Consider the following 24,678-nt stretch of genomic DNA (forward strand, 5'->3'; position numbering starts at 1 on the left):
ATTCAGTTGAATTCGGTTTGGCATTCAGCTGTCTGTCAATGCTCTCAATTTCGGCATCGAATGCTTCAGCTTTTCTTTTCGATTTTCTTTTGATCCCAGAAGGGTGTTGTGGGGTGGCACTTGAAAATGCGGATGATATGGCATCGGGCGAGGGTAGGGACGGACATGGGGATGAATTGTTATCCGGATGAGGAAAGTTTTTGGGTGCACCAGAACACCTTGTTTGGGGGCCGGGAGTCGAGCCTTCCGAATCCATATCTATAAAAATCTGTTGTGTCGGGGAGTCTGCATGTTCTTCTCCTTCATACTCTACTACCACCTCGTCGAACGAGTTTGCTTCAGCAGCTTCTCCACGCACATTGCTCGAAGATCTGCGGAGGAAACGCCACTTGCTTGTCAACACAATAAGCCTTCAGCATAAATTCTATCGTGTGTCAGCTGTAACTTTCGTACCCCAGCGAAATTTTTGTTCTGACTTGATGCTTGACATGAAAATGAACTGTATTTTACAAGTCTCAGTTTGGAAGACAGGCTAGATTTATTTCATGTTTGATTATCAAACTTATGTGATCTGGCTTTTCTTACTAAGGTCATTTATTTGTTGAGAAATCTAGCTATTGTCCTGCCCAGCAATCCTACTTCAATAGCACGCTAGGATATTTTAGCACAGTTGTTTGTTGCCCCTATGCTGTACTTGCGTTCGTTGATAAATGCAAGACATTTCTTCCAAAACAGGATTTTGGACTGATTGTATGCGGTATTAAATGTTGCAATGTTTTAAGACTATGAGAGGCACCGTGTCAGAGGGCTTCAGATTTAGACAATCTGACGCTCTTGAACCTGCAATAACATCGCATACCGAATTAATGCATTTTGCCTCCATCGAAGTGTACAGTCATGAAATTTATAAGCGTGAACACGGTGGCGCGTGGCAGATAGCCTCGAACCCTACTCATGGCTACTCGTGGCGATTTGCAGCGGCCGCCTTCATAAACAAAGTAGAAAGGGAGGTGTGTCCTTCGGCTTGCTGGTAGCAGGCAAGGTGGCATAACCCTTTCCGCCACATGCTAAAGACCGCCGCCTCGTATCGCCACAAATAGGACTCGAGGCTATCTGCCACGCGCTTCCATGTTCACCCTCCTAAATTTCATGACTGTACATGCCTCAGCTACCTCTTGTCACCTTACTGTTAAATTAAGTGAACACTTGTGCAAAAATTAGTTTGAAACCTCAAGAGTGAACAAGCCGGCAAAACAATCCCAAAAAAGATCATGGATCAAGGAGTGTTATACTCACCCACGCGGATCGATGATGTCCCGCAGAAACATCATCTGCTCGAAATACGGCCATGATGAAGTGGTATCGCCTGCCTCCGAGCCACTTTTTTTCTTAAGTTCTTTTATTTTTTTGCAAAACGTGTCTCGGAGGTTTCGCCACCTCAGCGTCACAGTCTTCACGTCACCTACAGATAGATTGAAAATGCCAGGACACTGTCAAGAAAGCAGCATTATATACATCTTAAATCCTAGTAGCGCTGTGTAGTCCGAGCACACTTCTATCTAAAAGCCTAGGAGACGTAGTCCAAAAATAAGACAATTTCAAGGTTTACACCATCCTTTAAATTTAGTTAGGGAGCTATTTTATATAGTTGTGATGTACAGATGTACCATTCTTTTCTTTTTAGCATTTTAAACTTCAAGACACTGTTCCAATCACAGCATATCATTGTACCTTAGTGCAGACTATTACCAAAAAAAAAGGATTTCCAGTATGATCTCTCGAAGCATGCAAACCATTTCTTGCTTTTCTATTCCTTTACTTGGCAGAACATTTGTCCAATCAAGGTACTGTCTACTGCTCCAAAAGTATTTCTGCAAGGGTCAAGGTCAAGAGTGAAACAATCGCTTGGTTTACTGTCGTTTTAACACCGGCTGTAACACTTGCCGAACCCCTAGCTCCTAAAGGCTCGAGGAAGCTTAGTGAGCTGAACACCTTCTGTAGTCATTAACATGCAATGTTCCAACAACATAAAACCGGGCAGCCAAGTGTTATTATGGGGGTCAGGTGCCATCATGCAAGAGACTGGATAGTATAACCTTTGTCAAAAATATATAGCCAAAGGGGTTAGCGTCTAAGGCAGATAGCGGGGCTCTATAGCACATTTGGCAGCCCTATGACTGGGAGGGTTGAGGATGAGAGTTCTTGTCTTTATGAGATTTCGGGTCACCAAGGATGCAAACTCAGAAGCAAACTCCTCGGGAAGTACATTTTTGACAAAGGTATGCATTTCCTCCTTTAGTGCTTTGCAGCGTGGTGGCACATGCACTTTATAGAGTGCTTTTTCTTTGTTTAACTGACCTACCATTTGTTGTCGGTATACATAACACATTATGCAATACTGTTTGATCTGTGGTGTTGAACTAATTTTTTGTGTTACGTACACTGTATTACATTTTGTATGATGCATTCAATTATTCATGTGGTGGCTTGTGGCTAAATGGCCCTCTGAACACATCATAGTGGCCACCAACAATGTCAGTGACTTGAAGTTATACATGGTCACATCACATTTATTTTTAAAGTGAAGGCTTACTTTACTGTGGTTTAATGATCTAGGAAATGGTGCATATCTAATGTATTAGACAATGATCGCGCTACTGATCTGTAATGTTGCATGGGCTGTTAATTGATTATGCACACTTTACAGCCTTCTGTATGTTACGTGTGCTTTTTATATGGTTGCTTGTGCCTAAAGTACCCTCTGGGCTTGAGATTCTACCAACATTGTTAGTAAATTGCAATAAAGCATACTGGTTCTCAAGTTTGCTCTGGTGCTATTCAAACCGTCTGCCCACTGCGAAAATATCGCAACACGTCGTCTTGTAATCACGTCGCAATACAGGTGCGAAAACCGCTAGCGGAAGTATTGGGGAAAATCCCGTCAGTAACTCGTTTAGGCCACAATTAAAGCAACAAATAACTTTGCGATCTGCACTATATACGCTCGTGAGTGTTTTCGCTCGCGATAGCTCAAGTGCAGTACCTCAGCTTCGATCAGTCGTGCAGAGCGCGCGAGCGGCCGCCCGCACAAGGCACGCAGTTGATGCTGTGGCCTGCCTCGCGCTTCTCTCAAAGCTGTGCAGGCCGCTGGCCCAAACTTAAAGGCAGTGCTGGAAAAATCGCGGCGGACTCGCGGAAACAGGCAAACTGTTTTGTTCGCACGCGTATAGGTCCGATAGAATACATATCTTCGGTTCCCTCCAGGCCAATGTCTTTGGCTACGGTGATCCAGCTGTAATACCGCCGATCAACATTTTTATAGTCTGCGGCCCTCTGGTCCCACAGAGGTGGATTTCTATGCACCGCTGCTATCAGTTGCTCATTCTCCCAAATACGGGACTGCTTGAAGGAAGACATGGCGTTCGGTGAAAACAGAGCTGTCAAACAATTCAGCAGCCGACACACCGCTCACCTCTGTACCTTGTCGGGCTCGCCTGTGACGTCGCGGACTCGACGTCATCGTGACGTTGGCGCTCTGTGCGCTCTCATTGGCTGACACTGCGCGCCGGAGCGGCGTGCCGGACATTCTTCGGACGCGGTGCGCCGGACATATCTCCGCGGTTTGACACGTCCGGCGGTCGCCGGCTGGCCGGAACGGCGCCGCCGGACGCGGCGAGCCGGACCGGATTCGGAGCGCCCGCCTGACATGTGTCCCCGCCTTTATTGAGTGTGTGCAGTGCGCGGTGTTGTTGCGCGTTTCTTATTTAGTTAGGGAGCGTGCTTCCTCCGCGGCATCTGGACATTGTGGACACTGTGGACATTATTCCGTGCAGTGAATGACTTTTGTTTGTAGGGCGACAGGAATCGCCGTCCTGTACTTGAGTGATTGCTTTCCTGCAATCGAGCGACACTAGTCGCTATCTGTACCCTTGTCTTTTCGAGGGACTGTGGTCCCTTTCATGTACACTAGTGGGTCCAATAAACTTCTCTCAAATCTGTTCTTATCAGCTTAATATCTGATATGTGGTCTTATTTGGACCCAAGATGTTAAACTGATTTTTTGGAGCGCGGCGGAGTGTTCGGGGCTTGCCCCACCACCGCCACGGGTCGACCCGGTATGCACTACCTCCGTGACCGGCCCAGCGACTCCCCCATCCCTGGGGGAGCAAAAACCTAATTCTAAAATCAGATCACGAAATCCCAACAGAACAATCAGCTCAGAAACAGCAAAGCCGCGCAGTGCTGCGTGACGGCCCGCCTGGTCTGCGCTGCAGGCAATTTCGCTTGTCTTGCTCGGTGACGTGCTTTCACGTTTATTCGCTATCCGCTTTGCCGCGCGAGTCAGCGCATTTTGATGCTCGCAGAAGAGGAAAAAAAAGCCCACCGTCCGCGCAGTCTCGGGCATTTGGCCAAGAGCGCATTGTCACATATAGCTTTCCCGCGGCGCCCATGGCCTCGGGATGAAACCTGCTCCCCGCGCGCTTCCTTTCGCCCTTTCAAGGCGTGTCTGGCAGGTTTTTCGCGCGGGAGAGAAGCAAGACAGAAACCGGTCTTGCGGAATAGTCTTAGCCCTTTGGCTAAGACGATCTGAGCCTTTTGGCTAAGATGCGAGTGTACATCTACGGCAGCGCAGCAGCGGGCGCGGCGGGAATCCCCCTCGCAGCAGAGCTCAGCGACATCTGCCGCATCGACAGCGCCTTTAAATTGCTTTCCTCTCACGACGCAGAGGTTCGAGACCTGGCGAAGCGAGCAGTCACCGAGGTCACGACCAAAAGACTAGGACGACAAGTGACCGAGGCGGACGTCGCAGCCAACCTCAGCGGGGAGACGGAGGGCGACTTAGGGCGCGAGCCACGCAGCTGAAGTCCGTATGGACGGAGGCGCGCTAGGCATCCCGGCGACTCCAGGTTACGTGGGAGATGCGGGACGGTGCCCCCTACATCACCTGCGCCGACGTAACTTTGGCGCCGAAGCACTGAACGAAGGTTGCGAAGAAGCTGCGATCGATCGCGACGAGCGCACCAAATAACACTCTCCAACAAAAACCCAGTCAGGGGAAGGTGATGGAGTGCGTCGCCGCCGATCCTAGCTGCTCTCACTTCATGCGTTCCGGTCTCTTTACCCGTTTCTGTGACTGGCGTTTCATCCACAGGGCGAGGCTGAACCTGCTGCCACTGAACGGGGCCAGGCCGTGGGTGCGTGCAGGAGACCAGCGGTGCAGAGTATGCGGACACGGCCAGGAAACCCTCCCCCACGTTCTCTGCCACTGCATGCGTCAGAGCGCCGCCTACCAGACCCGGCACAACAAAATCGTGAACCGGCTGAAAACAGCTGCGAAGAAGCGATTCACCGTCACCCACGAGAACCAACCCGTGGGAACGACTAACCTCAAGCCGGACCTCGTTCTGGCGCGAGGGGAGTCGGCGATTGTCATTGACGTCACTTGCCCCTTTGACAATCGCAAAACTGCTTTCGATGCGGCACGGGAGAATAAAGTCGTCAAGTACGAGCCCGTTCGCCAGTAACTGCTGCGAAAATTCCAGTGAGTCAGCATCGAGGCAGTCGTTGGAGCGCTCGGCACTTGGGAACCCAACAACGACAAACTGATGAGGCGTCTTTGTAGCAAAAGCTACTTGCGTCGCTTCAAGAAGCTGGTAGTGAGCGACACTATCGCAGCTTCTCGCGAAGTCTATTCCACACACGTGGCTGCAAAATGAGGGCGTTGCGCTTCGGCGGACCTCGCAGTCACGTGTTGGAAGACTTCTTACACACACAACAGCACACACACTCCACACACGCGGGCGAATAAAGCTTACAGACGAGACTTCCGATAAAAAGGAACGAACAATAATCAGATATGCTGAAATAAGAACTAGGAAATGTCCCGGAACATTTCTGAAAAAACTCTATTCTTAGCCACGACTAGGGAATGGTCAGCGCACTCGCGCCACTCTTACTCCCCCCCCCCCCCCCCCTCCCGTTTCCCCATTTGCCGTTTGTAATTTTTTCCAGACCTACTTGCTTATCTGTTCGTTCTCCTGCCGTGATTGTCCATTGAGAGATGAGAAATGGCACCAGCGCTGTTACCGGTGCGCTGGGTGCTCCCTCATGACCTGTTCTTTCACTTATCACTGAGACTGGCTGGTGTTTACCCGATAACGAGCGTTGTCTGTGAAAATACTTCCTACCATGTTAGACACTGCGGCTGGCATGATAAGGGCATGCGATGCCGCTCGCAATTGCCAAATAACCAACTACTGCACCGTCCGCCGGTATGTGGCGCCACTTGTGCTGCCAATCCAGAGGGTTTTTAAGCCCGGCCTCATCAGGATTATCGCTTCTCGGCCTTTTGGCTAAGATCAAAGTGTAGTGCGCGTTCTCGGCGTGCTCTTCGAACCTACCGGTGTTTCTCCCCGTGTCTGGGACGACGTCGTCTCGCGAGCCTCACGCGCTCTCTGCGACGCGGCGCGTTTCAAGCTGTCGCTGCACGCGAAGGTAGCCGTGGTTAAAACACGGGCGTGCGCTTTTGCGTTTTACGTCGCGCGCGTCGCGACGATCCCGCGTCGAGCGGCGGATCGTCTCGCGTCTCTGGTGGGGACTTTTGTGTGGGACGGCAGTACGCCAAGCGTTGCGCGCCACCTCCTACACCTTCCGACGAGCAGGGGAGGCCTCGGTCTTCCCTGCATTCCGACTGTGGCGCGAGTGCTCGCGTTAAGGTTAGTCGAGGCCTTGCTGGCGAACGATTCCTACCCGGGCCGCTCGCTCATGCTTTATTGGTTAAGTACGGCACGGCGCGCTTTTGTACCTGGGCAGCACTTGGGCCCACAGGCGGAGAGGCCTTTGGCCTTTTACCGCGCTGTCGCAGGCATGAAACAGGCGCTTGACGCCGACCTCCCCGACGTTGACGCAAACTTGCCCCCAATTAGACTAAGTGAACTCGTGGCATGCTCTAGGCTGTCGGCAGACGACCAGCGCGCGACCAGCGTTCGACTTGGGCGAACGGTCGGCTGCCGCACGAATTGCGGGACTTTGACTGGCTCAGGCGCTGGGGTGTCCTCCCAACGCGCCAGCGTCTAGCCAGGTGGGGCGTTGTGCCCAATGCGGAGTGCGCCAACTGTGGGGCTCCCGAGAGCCAGTCGCATGTCTTTTTCGAGTGCGTTGTTGCCAAAACCATGTGGCGCCTTGTATACAGACTATTGCAGGTGCGCCAACACTCCCGTGGCAGGCGGCGCCGTGGCTTCTTCGAGCAGCTAGTGTATATTGCAGTGCTGTTTGTTTTGTGGCGGCGAAGGTGCCTCGCCGACGCGCTCCGCACTCCTGCCTGTGCCATGTGCCCGGCCTTGCAGAACCTGCGTCTCGTCGTCTGGAAATACCTGTCTGAACGGCTCGAAACAGATGGCGAGGAGCGGTTTCTGCGACGCTGGCACACGCGCTTCTATGTGGTTAGCGAGGGTAGGCTCGAGATGCCTCTCGTGCCCTACTAACCCCCCCCCCCCCCCCACACACTTTGAGTTTGTCGGCCTTTCGGCCTTTTGTTTTGACCTTTTTGTATGAATGTGTGCCAACTACTGTTTTTTGTTATCATACGTACCCCTGCGCTCTGTGCTCGTTTAGAAGCGATTAGCAGGGCACATTGGGTTTTCGCTTTCTTTGCTGTGAAATTGTAGGGGAGACTTAGTCACCCCCCCCCCTCCCCCTTTCCACTGTTTTAGTTTTGTATAAGGAGCTCACAGCACTTTGTGTTCTGCTTTGTAAGGTCCCTTAGGGGCTGTCATGTATGTTCTGTATGTATGTAAGTACACAATAAATTCTCTTTGTGTAGCGCTTCGGAATTGTACAATTCCTTTTCTGTCTTTTTGGCCTGTAAGAGACTAGCGCTTCTGTCACGACCTTCTTTTTGTCCTGACCGTTTGGAAGTCAATAAACTTCTCTTTATGTAGCGCTTCGGTCTTGAGTGATCACTTTTCCGTAATCGAGCGACACTAGTCGCGAACTGTACTCTTGTATTTTTTGAGGGACTGTGGTCCCTTATCGTGTAACCATGGGGTACAATAAAATTCTATTGAGCGCTTCTCGGCCTTTTGGCTGAGCGGACGTGCCGCGCCGCTGCTCCGCTCGCGACAGCTTTCTGCGTAGGCTTTCGATACCGGCAGGCGGCCCGCCCGGATCCCGCCCACCCCTCCAGCGACCCCGGAGGATCTGTTGTTCCTGCCCCGGCGCCAGGCCTGCTGCTGTGGTGCCCAGGGCTTCGCAGCATGGCCCTCCCGCCTCCTGAAGTGCGCCCGACGAAGGCGCAATGCTTCTACTTTCAAGTGCCGGAGCCTGTTCCGGCAGAGGACTTAATCGATGCTATCGAGGCGGTCGTCGGTGTCGGGGGGCTGCAGTACCTGCAGCACCTCGGCGGAACCAAGTTCCTGTGTGCCGTGAGCTCGATGGCTCAGGCGTCGAAGATGGTAGCGGCGGGGAGCCTCCTCGTCGCTGGAAAACCTGTACCACTGGCGCAGATGGCGGCGCCAGTGGTTTATGTGACGGTCTTCCGGCTGCCGCCCACCGTCTCGGACGACGCGCTCGCTCAGGCCCTGAGCGCGTACGGCAAGGTGCGGGCAGTCTTGGAGCCCGTTTTCAAGAGCCGGGGCACCATCCGCAACGGCTGCCGGACCGTCAAGCTGGAGATGCAGCGTGCGCCGCCCAACTTCTTGACCGTCGCGGGCCACCGAGCAATGCTCGAGTACCGCGGCATGAAGCGAGTCTGCTCGAGGTGCGGCGGCGAGGGCCACCTGGGTGCCGGCTGCACCGCCACGCGGTGCGGACGCTGCGGAGGCTACGGGCACGAAACGGCGACCTACCAGGCGGCGTGCAAGCGCTGCGGGGGCCAGCACGCGACCTCCGACTGCGTGCAGCCCCGCTCGTACGCCGCAGCCGCGGCCGCCGGTTCCAACAAGGCGGCGAGCATCGCACCCGTGACCAACGGCGAGCCCGCTACCCCCCAAGACGATGCCGCAGCGGCCTCCACGGACGACCGGGCTTGGAACCCGACCTCCGACTCCTCGGCCGACCAGACTGAGGAGGACCAGCCCGAGGGCGTCTTCGACGCCCAGCAGTCCAGCTAGAGCGACTTCGACGCGTCGCTGCTCGCGTCCCCACTCTCGGAGCCTACGAGCCTGGAGGCGGCGCTCTTTGACGCGCCGACGGCGGCGCAACCGCAGGACTCCGAGCCGGGCACGGAGTCGCCCGCGACGTCCTCCTCCGACGCGGCCCTGCACACGCCAGTCAAGAACAGCGATTCTAGCAACAGCGCGAGCGAGGCCCGCTCGCAGAAGTCGCACATCCCTGTGGCTCCCGAACCGCGCCCCCCGTGCGCCGCGAAGGCGGTCCGGTCTGGCGTGCGGAAAGCCCTCGAGCTGGACGACCCGAAGCGCCAGCACACCTCGTCGGAGGGCAGTGGCCCGTCGCCCCTCGACCTCGCACCTAAAAAGAAGGTGCGAACGGCGGATGACGAGAACGCCGCCATGCACTACACCGAAGACACGTAGTCTTCGCGATGGCGCCCTTTCCCAGGACTTCGGGCCGTGACGGCCCCTTTGCTCCTCCCCTGCTCGGCGGTGGCTCGAGCGCTGTTGTTTCGGCGTTCAGCTGGCGCCGCTACCTTATCGGCGCGCTGGCTCCGTCGGCGCGTCAGGCGAACGATGGACGGTGTTTGTGCGGTGGTGTGTGTTGGTGCGTGTGTGACTGTGTGTTTGTGCCGCAGCCGCGCGCATCGACCGGACCTTGCCACCGCGCAACCGTTGGCACCGCTTGGCATCGTCGCCCAGTCGCCGCGGGGCCGCCAGCTACGACGCCAGCAGGGACCCGGGACGCCTCCGCAGCGCCTCGCCTCCCCCCCCAGCGCCGGTGTTTCATCCCACCCACAGACTCTGCCTGCAGGACTGTGCCGTGACTCCGTCGTTGTTTTGTTCGTTTTCCTGATCATTCGCTTTGTTTTGGTTTGTTGTGTTTTCTTTTTGCGTTTATGATGGCTGAGTTTCGTTTTCTCTCTTTTAACGTGCAAGGCTTCCGCTCTCCCGACAAGCAGCGGGAGGTGCTCCACCTGGCGCGTTCGTTTCACGCCGATGTTTTGTTTTTGCAGGAGTGCAATTTTCGCACGCCTGCAGATGTTATTTCATTTCGTTCGCGCTTTAATGTTCATGCCTTTTTTTCCCTGACGGACTCACGGTGTTGCGGTGTGGGTGTGGTGTTTTTGACGCCGGCATGTCGCACCGGCGCGCACTGTACCTTTGGCTGCGACGGCGGAGTGATCATTGTGGTGTATTTCTTGACGGGCGCAGAGTTCGCTTTGTGAACGTTTACGCGCCTGGTACGCGCGCCTTGACCAATGAATTTTTTCGTTCGCTAGCCTCCTACCTGCTCGAGCCTGTGCCCCTCGTCCTGGTCGGGGACTTTAATTGTGTCCTCGACACCATTCGCGACATACAGGGTCCGGGTCACGGCGCGTCGAATTACCACGCGAAGGAGTTGGGCAAGTTGGTTCGCCAGCTGCACCTCACCGACGCGTGGGTGTCATCGCACGGAGACGTCTTCGCGCCAACTCGCGTCAGGGGTCGAAGTGCCAGCAGACTCGACCGAGTCTATCTTCCCCCCGCGCTCGCCCAGAGCCTCGCCTCGTGCGAGGTCCTCCCCTTTCCGCCTGGCGTTAGGGACCTCAGCGATCACCACCCGGTCGCGGTCTCTCTTCGGTGCGCGTCCGGACGCACCACTTCGCTCGCGTCCTGGCGCATGGGCCCCGCTGTCCTGCACGACCCGACGAGTGTCGACGCGATCCGAGCAGAGTTGTCGCGGTCGATCGCCCTAGTCGGCGATTTCAGCCCCGACGCGTGGGACTGTCTCAAAGGACAGTGGCGCGATATCCTGGTTCGCGCGGGAAAAGAGAGGCGCGCGCGCACAACGGCCGCGCTCAACGACGTTTTGCGCCGCATGCGCATTGTGAAACAGGGAGGTCAGTTGACCTATGCAATGCGGGAGTACCTAGACACTCTCCGAGTCCGGTATCACCGCATCTTGGAGGAGGTATCCCAAGCCGCCCGGGTCGCAGCAGACTTACGTCTGCCGTCTGAAGACAGCGCGGACCTGATGCACGCGCAGAGCCTACGACACAAAAACGAGCGCCCCGCCCGCATAGATAGCGTTTCTATGCCGGACGGCTCGCTATCGGAGGATTCCGCGGACGTCGAGCGAGTTTTTCGCGAGCATTTCGCGTCGCTCTTCGCGTCTCGGAATCATCGCGTTGACGCGAGTTTCGACGCCACCGTCGCCGATTTTTGCGGAGTTCTTCCCCGCCTGGCTGGTGACGCCGACTTGGCACTGTGTTCCGCTGCATCCAAGGAGGAAGTTTTGGCCACGCTGCAGCGTATGAACCACGCGACGGCTCCAGGGCCTGACGGCCTAGTCGCGGGGTTCTACCTGACCTTCTTCTCCATCGTAGGGGATTTCCTGACGCGTCTCGTCAATTGCTTTCTTGTAGAGGGCCAAAAACCCTCGTCGTTCGGCCGAGGCCGAATCACACTCGTCCCGAAGCAGGGGGGGGGGGGGGGGGGGGTCTCCGTCAAGGCCCGAGGCGTGGCGGCCCATCACCCTGCTGAACACGGACTGCAAGTTGGTCGCCTCCCTACTGGTGGGTCGCTTGCGTCCTTTCTTGGAGGACCTGGTGAGCCCGTTCCAAGCCTGCTCTGTTCCTGGCCGGTCGATTTTCGCGTCCCTCACTCTCACGCGAGACGTGTTCGCGTACGCCAACGAGAAGCGAGTTAGTGGGCTGTTCCTCTCCCTCGATCAGGCCAAGTCTTTCGATCGGGTGGAGCATGCTTACCTGTTTGCGGTCTTGCGAGCGTTCGGGCTCCCGTCCAGTTTCGTCGACCGAATTCAACTCATGTATAGCGACCTCACGGCGGAGCTCCTAGTGAACGGCACAGTCTCCTCGTCCTTCCCGGTCACACGTGGCGTGCGCCAGGGATGTCCTCTCTCTCCGGCGTTGTTCGTCCTGTCGTTGGACCCTCTGCTGCGGCGCGTCGCCTCTAGCCAGCGCATTCGAGGCTTTCCAATGACAGGGCAGGAAACAGTCGTTGTCTCGGCTTATGCCGACAACATCTCCATCTTTGCTCGCGACGTCCGGAGTGTTAGAGAGTTCCTGGCCACGTTCGAGGAGTACGCTTCTCTGTCGGCAGCCCAGTTCAACCCGGAAAAGAGCCACGCCCTTCGCTTTGGCTCGTTTAATGACCCCCTTCCAGTCCCGATCCCGTTCGTAGACGCCGTCCGTGTGCTGAGAGTCCTCTTCCACCAGGGCGGCGTCTCTCCCCGCACATGGGACGAGGTCGTCTCGAGGACCGCGGACGCGCTGCGTCACGCCGCCCAGTTTAACACGACTCTCAAGTCAAGGGTTGCGGTTATCAAGAGCCGCGCGTTCGGCTTCGCCTTTTACGTGGCGCGAGTTGCGGCCATGCCGCGACGCACAGCGGGCCGCCTGGCTTCCCTCCCGGGATGTTTCCTGTGGGATGGCGGGGCCACCGTAGTGGCCCGCCACATGTGCACACTGCCGCCTGCCCGTGGCGGTCTCGGACTGCCTTGCGTTGCCACCATGGCCCGCGTGCTGAGCGCGAAGCTCGTGGCCAGCTTAGTAAACAACGACGCGTACCTGGGGCGCTCGCTTCTTTTCTACTGGCTAAGCACTGCCAGGCGAGCATTTGTCCCAGGCCGACGCACCGGTCCCCAGGCCGAGACACCCGCGCCCTTTTACAGAGCTGCAGCCGGACTCAAGACGTCTCTTGAGTCCGACCTTCCAAACGTGGACCTCTGTGAGGTTCCTCCGACGCGCATCTGCGAGTTAATCGCGCGCGCTCGTCTCAGCCCCGATGACCAACGCCGCACGGCAGCAAACAAGTGGTCGTCATGGGCAACGAGCCGCTTGCCAGCTGAAGTAGGCGACTTCGAGTGGCGGCGGCGCTGGGGCGTCCTGCCGACTCGCGACCGCCTCTTATCGTGGCGCGTGGTGCCGGACAATCGGTGCCCGAATTGTGGTGCTAGAGGGACGGCGCACCACATCTTTTTAGAGCGCAGCTCTTTGGCGTCCGTTCCTGGGTTTCGCGTCGTCGTCGGCGTTGTCGTCGGCCTCTTAACCAGCTCCGCCCCCCTTTCATCCCCCCAGCGCTAGCAGCGACCGACTGATACCGCTGGATGCCGCTGACGCCGCTAGAGAGTGAAGATAACGTGACTGCATAGAACACCGTCGCCGCCATGCAGAAAGAGGAGGAAAGGGTCCCCCCCCCCCCCCCTGTTCTTGTGTGGCGGATAGGGTGCTCTTCAGTTGCCGACGCGCCGGTTATTTCACGTAGGCCCCGGCACGTCGACGAATACGTGACCACCTTCCCACGGCTAGACCTGGTTCTTAGCGCTGCGGAAGCGAGGGTATCATATTGTTTGTGTCGGCATCGGCGGCGTTGTCCCTGAAACCAACTCCGCAGCTGGGGTTGACTCACTATCGGCGTCAGCGGCATCAGTCAGTCGCTGCTCTCTTCCCTCCTCCCTTTATCGTGTTGTCCGCTTGCTGCGCGCGCTTCTGCCCCCATCGTTTGCCGCTGGGTGTACACGCCGCCCCCCTCCCCCCTCTTCCTGCAAAAAAAAAAAAAATTCTGTGATAGCGCATACATGTGTTGCTCGATTTCTTTGCCTCAATCTATCGAAAAGGTGAAACAGCTTATTTGCTGCGCTCAAATTTCGCATTAGGAAGTAACGTAATCGTCGGTAATTTTTTGAATGTTCGGTCGCCCGAGTCATGTGGCGCTTAGTTGCGCGTATGTTTTCTGTTTGCGCCGGACCGGGTGTCCGACGACCTCGTGGCCTCTTTGCAAGGCTGGTGTATGTATGCACGATGTTTGTTTTGTGGCGCCGGTAATGTCTCGCCGAGGCCCGCCGCCAACCGGCGAGAGCAATGTACCCAGCGTTGCAGAACCTGCGACTTCTCCTCTGGCAGTACTTGTCTGGCCGACTCGATACAGACGGAGAAGCCCAGTTTCTGCAACGCTGGCACACACGGTATTTTGTTGTGCGCGGGAACGGTCTGGCTCTGCCTTCTGCTTTCTGCCTTACTAGCCAGACCCCCCCCCCCCCCTCTTGCTTCCTGTCCGCATATTTGTGTTTCGACAATGTCAAAAAATTTTGGCCTCAACGTGTGAGAATGTATTTTGACCCATTCTGATGTCATTGTTTTGTGTACTTGTACTTGTATAGAGATTAATTGTTTTTTACACTTGTAGCGCGAGCCAGCAAGGCCGCGCTGATGACTTTGCACCTGTTTGTTTTGGTCAATTATGTGTGCCCACACGTTTTGTCTGTACAGCCTGATCGATTGCTTTGGTAGTCAATAAACTTCCCTTTATGTAGTTAATTCTGCACTTTGAGGCTGGTATATGGCTACATTCTGAGCCGATCCTGCGTACCAGAGGGACGGGATGAGCGAGCGTAGTTAAGTTTGATATCTGTTCTTTTAAAGGTGGTTCCTGCGAAGCCACCTTTAGGGTTGGGGGTAGGCTGGTGCACGCCCTCGGCCTGAGTGTCCCGGCTTGCCGGGCGCCACGCCTTGACTGCCAGCCTGTGCTGCCGGCGTGTCCTGGACCGTAGGCGCTGTGCGGCGCCGCGACCCTTGGGTGGACCGTGTCCCCCCGCATAGCGATCCGTCCGATCCGCGCCAGCTCTCCTAGCTGGGGTTCACCCCCCAGCGGCTGGCGATGACGCTTCGGACCGTAAGCGCTGTGCGGAGCCTCGGCCCTCCGCTGGGTCGTGTTGCCGCATAGCGATCCGCCCTCGCCACGGCAGTAATATTTATGGTCCTTCCGACTATAGGGAGGCCATCTCCTCTTTTTTTCAGCTCCTCATTTCCCCGTAAAATGTCCCGAAACATTTATGAAAAACTCTTCTCAGCCACGACTAGAGAATGGTCAGCACGCTCGCTCCACTCTTACTTCCCTCCTCCCCTTCCCCCATTTGCCGTTTGTAGTTTTTTCGAGGCCTACTTGCTTGTCTGTTCGTTTTCCTGCCGTGATTGTTCATTGAGAGATGAGAAATGGCACCAGCGATGTTACCGGCGAGCTGGGTGCTCTCTCATGGCCTGTTCTTTCACTTATCACTCAGACTGGCTGGTGTTTACCCGACAACGAGCGTTATCTGTGAAAATACTTCCTACCATGTTAGACACTCTGGCTGGCATGATAAGGGCATGCGATGCCGCTCGCAATTGCCGAATAGCCAACTGCTACACAGTCCGCCGGTATGTGGCGCCACTTGTTCTGCTAATCCAAAGGGTTTTCAATCCGGGGCTCATCAGGGTTATCGCTTCTCAGCCTTTTGGCTAAGACCGCGGCCGTCAGGCTGTCCGTCTTTATAGAAGCAAGCCCAACTCCGGAACGGAGCGGATCCCTGGACCCCGCCACTCCGCCCCCAGGAGGAGGCACCGCCACCCCCCTGGAGGATCGCCGCCCCGGCGCCCGGCTGCCGGCCGGCTGCCCGGGAATGCCTGCCGCCCCCCTGCCGTCCCAGGAACCCGGTGGGGGTGCTGCCCGCGGCCCCCCACCAGCCACCTGCCTTCTGAACCCGGACCCCGGCACGGCTCCAGCATGTCGCCAACCGGTCCCCCCGGAGGACCTTCCTTCCGAGCGCCTCCTCCAAAGGCACATTTCTTCAACTTTGCGTAGAAATCCGAAGCCTCGACCGACGATATAATCGACGGCACCGAGGAAGTCGTTGGCCCCAAGGGGCTGGAGTCCCTCCATCACCAGGGGGGCTTCAAGTTTTGTATCGCCGTGGCCGCGGCGGCGCAAAGGCTTCTCGCAGCGGGCGCCTTCGCAGTGAAAGGCGTCCCCGGTCCCGGTCACCTGCGTGGGAGCTGCCGCCGTCACCATCACAGTGTTCCGGCTGCCCCTCTACGTCGGTGACGCCTCGTTGGCCTCGGCGCTGAGCCCCTACGGCAAGGTGTTCGAGATCACCCACCCGCTTCTGAAAGGCCGGCGGCACGTCGACAACGGCCAGCGGCTGGTGCGCATGGAGATGCGCAAAGGCGGTACCCAACTTTATTTCTGTAATGGGGTACCACGCAATGTGCGATTTTCGCGGAGTTCGTAAAAGCTGCTCCCGATGCGCACAGGAGGGCCACATCGGCGCAACGTGCCGCACTCCGCGCTGCTCGTGCTGCGAGGCCATCGGCCACGATACGGCTGGGTGCCAAGTGGCCTGCAGGCGTTGCGGCGGACCTCACGCGGCGGCGGATTACCTGGGGCCGCGCTCCTGTGCGGACGCCGCTGCCGCCAGGAAACCCGCACCCCCACCACCTGAGCCACCCAAGGGAGCGGGAGGCGACCACACGCAGGAGCCAACCGAGCCCCGCCCGGCGACAACCACCTGGCGAGCCAGGCAGAGAGCACCCCGGTCGCCCAGGCCGAGCACCACCCGGCCGAGACCCTCGAGGAGGACCCCGCCGAATCATCCGCTGCAGGCAGCCAGACCACCCCGGCTGCCGACGCGGCACCCGAGGGCAAGGAGCTCTACGGCCTCGATTCCGTGGCGTCGCCGGCCGTCTCCGGCACAACGGGCGCTTTCTCCCCCGACCCTCTATCACCATTCGGGTCCGGGGACGACGCGAGCCGGGGCTCCGACTCCTCCACATCCTACGCGGAGGACGCCGCCTTAGCCGAGGGCGGCTCCGTGCTGCGCCTGACGGGGGAGCTGACGCCCGAGCAGCGCCAGGCCCTCACTACTCCGACCGACCAGGGCCTCCCCCGTTGTGCCCCCCGCCGCCCACCACCTGAAAAGGAGGAGGGGCCTCGTACCGCCAGCGCCAGCGCCCCGACGACACCCGGAGCTCCAGAGACGGCGATGGGAGCAACGAGCGATAGCGACTTGGTGAGCCAGCCGCTCGATTTACGAGCGCAGGCGGTCGAGGATATGGACACCGGAAAAGTAGGGGGGAAGCACGCTAGGCAGGATTCGGAGGAGGGTTCCGACGGCACTGCCTCGCCCCAGGCTAAGAAACCCGTGCCAAGCTCCGATCATGGCGCAGCTGCTTAACTGTACAGGAATCACACGACGCCCTGTCTTACCATCATGGCGTTAGTGCACCTCCTCTCCCTGAAAAAAACAAAAAAACAAACCACTGCATTGCTGTCAAAGTGGGGGCCCGTGGCCTTGTCAAGCTGTCAAACGGCAGCTTTTACTACGGGTCCCCGCCATCATCTGTACCATGGTGGCAAAATAAAATTTGAATTTGAATGTTCAGGGATTTCGATCGCCGGATAAGCAGATAGAGGTTATGCACTTCGCCCGCGCACAGGGCGTCGACACCCTGTTTTTATAGGAGTGTAACCTACGCTACCCACGCGAGGTGACCGATTTTAAAACCCGGTGTTGTGTTGAAGCCTTTTTTTCGTTAACTTGTTCTGTTTCGTGCGGTGTTCGCGTCGTTTTTGCCAACAGTTCCCTCCGCTCTGGCGCGCATTGCACCTACGGCGTCGACGGCCGCACCCTCGCGGTCGACTTCTTCCTGGGTGGAATGCGCGTCAGAGCGTTGGTGATTTACGCGCCAGCCCGCCGCTCCGATTCTTCTAGTTTTTTCGATTTGTTAGATACTTTTCTGTTAGACAGTTACCCATGTTTTCTTGTTGGTGATTTCAATTGTGTTTTGGATCCCGTACGAGAAGTCCGCGGTCCAGGCCAGGGGCGACCCTACGCCGGGGCCCGGTCTCTGCGGGACATTTGTATCCAGTTTTGTTTAACAGACGCGTGGGTTAAGTTACACGGAGATAGTTTTGGTGGCACCTGGGAGCGGGGCATGTCAGCCTTCGCTTTAATAAGTTTTTGTTCCCGCGTGAACTTGAGTGTTGTCTGGTAGCGTGTGATGTGCTCGCGTTTCCCCCGGGCACCCCACGCATTAGCGATCGTCGACCACTGTCAGCAGTACTGGCCATCGGCGGGGGCGCCCCACGTGTAGACGCGTGGCGTATGGATCCATGTCTGCTGACAGATTGGTCGAGCGTGGTAGCGCTTGAGCACGCGCTGGGAAACCCGGGCGGAGACGACGAGGGTCCCATCTCTTGGGACGAGAGAAAAGCGTCGTGGCAGTCGCTGTTGGTACGCGAAGGCAGGGAGCGAAGGAAGCGCATCACGGGCGAGATTAACACCACCCTCGTCCGTATACGCGCTATGCAGCGAGGCGCACGGCTCACCTTCGCGATGCGCGATTACCTGAGCTTATTAAAAGCGCGCTGCCACACGCTACTACGCAAGTCCTCGCGTGCGGCATCCCGAGCGCTAGCACAGGGCAGGCCCGTGTCGGACCCCGCCGTACTTCGCCAGCTTCGGGCGGGTAGCTACGAGGAGACGCAACATTTTTGCATAGACGAGGTGATCTTGCCGGACCGGACCAGGAGCATCAGCGCGGCTGCCATCTATGACGCTTCTACGCGTCATTTTTCGCAGCTGTTTGTTTCTCGGACCGAACGGCGAGCCACCGGCTCTTTCACGGACGCCCTCCGTAGGTTTTGAGCCACGTTACCACGGGTACCGGACGAACTAGGCGCGCAGCTTAGCGCCCCGGTCAATCCCGGCGAGCTGTTCGCCACAGTCAAAGGTATGGACGCCGCCTCAGCTCCAGGCCCTGACGGCATACCCACCAGCTTTTATGCCAGGTTTTACACCGTCGTGGAGGACCACATTCTCCGGATGGTGAACGCCTGTGTCAGGGACGGCGAGAGGCCGGAGTCTTTTAGAGAGAGCCGTGTAGCGCTCATCCTGAAACCAGCGGGTGCCCATCTGACCCGGAGGCCTAGCGTTCGATCACTCTGCTTAACGCAGATTACAAGATCGTGGCGTCACTGCTGGTTAAAATGTTGAGTAAGGTTTTATCAGTGCTCGTAAGCCCTGCGCAGACCTGCAGCGTACCCGGCCGCTCCTCGTTCTCGTCTCTCGCACTAAGACGTGACTTGTTCATGTTCACCTCGAGGACGGGAATTCCGGGTTGTTTCGTCTCGCTCGATCAGGCTAAAGCCTTCGATCGGGTCGAGCACCGATACCTTTTTGGCGTTCTCGGGGCTTTCGGCTTTCCGCCCGAGTTCGTAGAGCGGTTGGAGCGTCCGTACTCCGATCTTACAGCTCGCTTGCTCTTTAACGGTGCGCTGAGCGAACGTTTCGGGATAGAGCGCGGTATTCGACAGGGCTGTCGGTATTCGGCAGGGCGGTATTCGACAGGGCTGTTATGTTTAGAGCAGCTCCTGCGTCGCGTAGCAGAGCGTCCATCAGTGCGCGGTTTCTCTTTGCCTGGCTAGGGCCAGGTGAAAATGTCAGCGTACGCTGACGACATGTCCCTGTTCTTGCGGGACCAGGAGAGCTACGCAGCGTTCGCACGGCTTTTTGCAGTTACAGTGAGCTGTCCGGCGCCCTGCTCAACAGGGGCAATAGCAAAGCTCTGCGCTTCGGTGCCTTCGCGTCAGATCTGCTGGGCGATGTGGAGTGGGTCCGGTGGTTAAGGTGCTGGGAGTAGTGTTCCTCTCCTCATGGTAGGTAGCTCGCGAAACGTGGACTGAGTTGAGAGCGACTGCAGAGCAATGTCTGGCAGTAGCAGCGCGTTTCCACCTCTCGCTGTCGGAGCGCGCATTTTTCATCAGATCATTAGTGTCCGCGTCGCTCTATTACATAGCTCGCTTTGCATGTCCTCCGCGCACCTTTACGCGTCGCTCGGCCACACTTTGTAGCAGTTTTTTCTGGGCGGGAAAGATGAAGACCGTCGCTCGCGCGCTCCTCCGTCTTCCCAAGCGCATGGGCGGGTTTAGCCTGCCCACTGCCCAACCTACGCAAAATGTGCAGCGTTCTCTTTGTCCGAGGCGTTCGCGATTTGGTCAACGCCACTGACTACCCGGGCAAAGGCTCCTCGCCTACCTTCTCGGGACGTCGCAGCGCCTCTATTTTGGCGACCCGGTGGGACCTTCAGCCGAGAAGCAGCCGAAGTTGTCTGCCATTTAGCCTTCAAATTATTATATCTTTATTTCATGCAGTCTTTATGAGGCATGCTGATTTTTTTATTTCAGGACAGCGAACTTGTGCAGCACACATGTCGGCACTTACGTTCACATTTATCGCAATATGCCTCGACCCTCAGCAGAATTTTATCATATGCTCCTTTGTTGTTGTGTTGGGTTTATTGGCGCATAAGCAGCTAAGGCTATCATGCGCCAATAACAAGGTATGGAAAAAATATGCTTGAGCCGAGTTTGAAAACAAAGTGGATAAAAACGGTGGTGTAAAGGGCCTAAAGGTTATTTTTACTAACTATCTGAAGAAAGACAAGAATTTTAAAAAATGTCTGATAGCAGAAACTTTTGAAGGTTGGGTTACCTCCGCAGACATCCTTGGCTCGGCAAGGATTTCGAGGCTCCCAACAACTCAGATAAAGACCTCAGCCTCCTTCTCGTGATTGAGAAAGTGGCTGAGGTGCATAATTGTATGTAGCGAAGCACAGGGTGAGTAGATTAGAGTTGATGAAGAATACTGGCTTCCCTTAAAAAGCTAAAAACACAGGGTATACTGACAAGTGCATCTTTGCCTAATACCAATGCTGGATGAAAAGGAATGTGTTCTTTGTAAAAGGTAGTAAAATGTTTTTTTCTTAGTGATTCGAGTTCTGTACATGAGAATAATATGTGGTTTACTGTTAGTTCATCTCCGCACTTTTCACAAACAGGTTTGTCTTTCTTTGTTAGCAGGAAGTTGTGTGTGAGATGTGTGTGTCCAATACGGAGACGGCATAAAATAACTTCGATGAAACGTTTTTGGTGGGAGCATGACTTCCATTCTTCTATAAATGGTTTTACTAAGTGGAGCTTATTATTTCGTTCAATATTCCATTGCGACTGCCATTTATTTTTTAGCTTGCACTGTACCAACTTCATACAGTCATTGTAGGGGATGTTCACTTTCTTTATTTCTTTGTTGCGAGCTTTCGCAGCACATTCATCCGCCTTCTCATTGCCAGTGATTCCAATGTGGCTGGGAACCCAGCAAAATTTTATGTCTTGTCCCTGTATTATGGCGCTCGTTATGTTGTGTATGATATTACCAATTAGAGGTGTCACTGCATTTCTATGGTGAAGTGAGGTTAGTGTGCTCAGAGAATCAGTGTAAATGATACTGTTCTGAATGTTCTCATTTATTATTTTTTCTACAGCCACCGAGACTGCGTAACACTCGGCGGTGAAAATGGATGTACACTCAGGTAGCCGTACTATTTTTTCCCAATTATTCTGAACTACAGCACTTCCCACGTAGTGCGCCGATTTTGATCCATCGGTATAAAATGCTTCGTATTCTCTGTATTTTTCCTTGAGTGCTAAGTATTCTTGTAATATCTGTTCATGTGGTGTATGTTTTTTCCGAAATTGTGTTAATGTGAAGTCGCACACAGATGGTAGGCAGTACCAAGGCGGGAGTGGATCAGGTTTGTGGGCAATATTAGGTAATATGTTCATTATGTCTAGTTCTTGGCATTTCTCTTCAAAGCGGAGAAGAAGTGGTCTGATTGCTAGAGGTTTGTTGGTAAATATTGTTCGAGATGGACACTTTGTAACGAGTGGGTAACCAGATGTGTTTAGGCTGGGAACGGATCTTTAAGATGTATGAGCATGTGAGCATTGTTCGTCTGTCTGCAAGTGGTGGTTCATTGGTTTCTACGTAAAGGCTTTTTATGGGTGATGTCCTGTAAGCACCAGTTGAAAGACGCAAACCCATATTGTGCACAGGGTCCAGTCGCTTCAAGTACGACGGCCTTGCTGATCCATACACTATGCAGCCATAATCTAAAACGGAACGTACTACAGAGCGTTAAATCTGTAGAAGACATACCCGATCAGAACCCCAGTGTTTGCGTGAAAAGACTTTCAGTATGTCCAGTGATAGCGACGCTTTCTTCTTTAGTGCGTTTATGTGAGGCAGGAAAGTAAGCTTTTTATCGAAGGTGATGCCTAGAAATTTGTGTTCTTTTTTTAAAGGCAGTTTGGTTTGGTTTAGGTGTAATGTGGGATCTGTGTGCAAGCCTCGTTTGAGTGAAAAAAGTAAGGCTACTGTTTTCTGTGGTGAGAACTGGAAACCATTCTTGTCTGCCCATGTTGCCAGTTTGTTGATTGTAAGTTGTACTTGTCGTTCGCATGTAGATATATTGGAAGACGTGCACGCTATCTGAAGATCGTCGACATAGACTGAATATGTTATGGACCTTGGTATAATTTTGTTAAGAGAATTCATTTTTACAATAAAAAGAGTTGTGCTTAAAATACACCCTTGAGGCACTCCATTTTCCTGAATAAAATCCCTTGAAAGGGTTGAGCCTAGACGAACATTAAATGAACGGTTAGTCAAAAAGTCTTTAATTGAGTTCAGTATTCTGCCACGGATGCCAAGCTCAGCTAAGTCCTGGAGGATCCCGAACCTCCAGGTTGTATCATATGCTTTTTCTAAATCAAAAAAGACGCTAAGACAGTGTTGCTTGTGTATAAAAGCTTCTCTGACAGTATTTTCAAGGCGGACTAGGTGGTCTGTAGTGCAGCATCCCTTTTTAAATCCACACTGATGGATATCACACAGTTCACCAGATTGAAGAACAAAGGTTAGTCTTATATTTAGGACACTTTCGAAGGATTTGGCAAGGCAACTAGTCAGGGCTATGGGTCTATAACTGCTAGGAGAAGTTGGGGGTTTACTAGGCTTAAGAAGCGGTACAATAATAGCTTTCTTCCAGGCTTCCGGTATTTTTCCAGACATGAATATTGTGTTAAAGAATCTTAAAAGTGCGTCCACGGCTGGCTCGGAAAGATGCGCAAGCATTTCATAGTGTATTTCGTCGGGTCCTGGAGCAGTTTTTTTGCCGGCAGATAGTACTTTATTGATTTCTTGGAGGGTAATTAGACAATTGTATTTTTCATTTGTGCCTCCACTTGTTGGGAGCCTCTGTTTTTCAGCTGTGTTTTTGTATTTTAAAAAAGACTGTGTATAGTGAGATGAACTTGAAACTGCAGCGAAATGTTCTCCTAGTATGTCTGCCTGTTCCTCTATGCTTGTTTGTGTGCCGGGTGTTGTTAAAAAAGGAATTGTGAAGGGTGAAAAGTTTCCATTTAATTTGCGAACCTGCTCCCACATTTTTTTAGATGTCATCTGACTGTTAATGGATGAAACATAACTCTGCCATGATGCTTTCTCGGCACCCCGACGGACGTACCGAGCTTTGGCTCTTGCCTTCTTAAAATTAACGAGATTTTCATGTGTCGGATACCGGCGAAATTTACCCCAAGCTCGGTTTTGTAGTTTTTTTGCTTCCTTGCACTCTTTTGTCCACCATATTTTATGATTTTGTTGCACCACTCCTGACGTTTGTGGAATAGCTGTGAGTGCGGCAGTTATGATACAATTAGTGAACTTTTCATTTATCTGGTCGATGGAGAGATTATCTAAAAGTATATTTTCTAAATTTGCCTTTGCTCTAAAAAGTGACCAGTCGGCGAGGTGAAGCTTCCAGCGCCGTGGCCTTGTGGGGATTATTTCCGGTGGGGATGTTAAAGTGATTAGTACAGGGAGGTGATCGCTGCCATATGGATTGTCAATGACATCCCATTTAAAATCATTAAAAATAGAAGGTGAGCTAAAAGACAAATCTAAAAAGGTCATTTTCCCCGAGGCAGGGGAGCAGTAGGTGGCTTTTCCTGTATTTAAAAGACATACATTGTTTGTGAGGATAAAATCTTCGGTTATTTGACCCCTAGAGTCACAGCGCTCACTTCCCCAAAAAGGGGAGTGAGCGTTAAAATCCCCGACTATTAGATATGGTTCTGGAAGTTCATCAATGAAGCCTTGTAGATCGTGGACTGTTACTGTGAGATGTGGAGGAATATATACAGAGCAGATTGTAATTGTTTTGTAGCTGACAATGCTGACTGCAACTGCCTCAAGTTTTGTTTTCAGTCTGATCTCTTGAGCAGGGACGCCGCTTTGTATGACAATCGCGACGCCTCCCGAGAGTCTATTTGCCTGCTCACGATCGCGTCTAAAAGTTTTATAATGCTTCAGGATGTTCATATGTTGTGGACCTAGATTGGTTTCCTGGAGACATAACGCTACGGGTGCCATTGACCCTAAAATATTTTTTATGTCATCGTAATTTCTCAATATTCCTCGGCAGTTCCACTGAACTATAAAAGCCATGTTTATGTTTGGGGTATGAACGATTGTGGGTTTACTTATGTTCTGGGGCCGTTATGGTGGCCCTGCCTTTTTTCCGCTCAAGAGAGCTGTTCCGCCGCTGCAAAGCGGGCGGATCGGGAGTTACCTCCATCACCTCACTGGAGGTGCTGGAAGACCGCGGGGAAGCCGCGGATGTGTTTGTGTCAGGCCTCCCCCGACGGGGGGAAGTCCTGCGGGATGTCGACCCATGGGCCGGCACTCCCTGGCTTGGAGTTGGCAGAGCAGCCTTCGCTGTCCCTGCCTGGGGCGTGGGTGGCCCTGCCACAGGCGCAGTAGAACTGGCCTCGGCAGGTGCCGGAGTGCTGTGTGGTGCTACGGCCCCGCGCACCACATCAGCGAAGTTAGGTTTCGCTGTGAAGGAGAATG

The 24,678-nt window shown here is 54.5% G+C and overlaps 1 protein-coding gene and 2 pseudogenes across 1 annotated transcript; all 3 read left to right on the forward strand.

The window, feature by feature from the left end:
- Positions 1–3,982: 3,982 nt before the first annotated feature.
- On the forward strand, positions 3,983–4,148 carry LOC149338695 (U2 spliceosomal RNA; annotated as a pseudogene).
- A 457-nt stretch (positions 4,149–4,605) lies between these two features.
- Positions 4,606–5,930, forward strand: LOC149338696 (uncharacterized; annotated as a pseudogene).
- A 2,325-nt stretch (positions 5,931–8,255) lies between these two features.
- On the forward strand, positions 8,256–9,110 carry LOC149338697 (uncharacterized). The gene has a single exon (XM_089550774.1). The coding sequence runs from the start codon at positions 8,256–8,258 to the stop codon at positions 9,108–9,110; it is 855 nt and encodes a 284-aa protein (XP_089406900.1).
- The last annotated feature ends 15,568 nt before the right edge of the window (positions 9,111–24,678 follow it).

This window comes from Amblyomma mixtum, chromosome 6 (genome assembly GCF_055824585.1).
Source record: "Amblyomma mixtum isolate Tamu chromosome 6, ASM5582458v1, whole genome shotgun sequence".
Taxonomy (NCBI): Eukaryota; Metazoa; Arthropoda; class Arachnida; order Ixodida; family Ixodidae; genus Amblyomma; species Amblyomma mixtum.

Bases quoted from the DNA above. Each gene is read 5' to 3' on its own strand.
- LOC149338697 (XM_089550774.1), top strand. From the start codon at position 8,256: ATGGCCCTCCCGCCTCCTGAAGTGCGCCCGACGAAGGCGCAATGCTTC.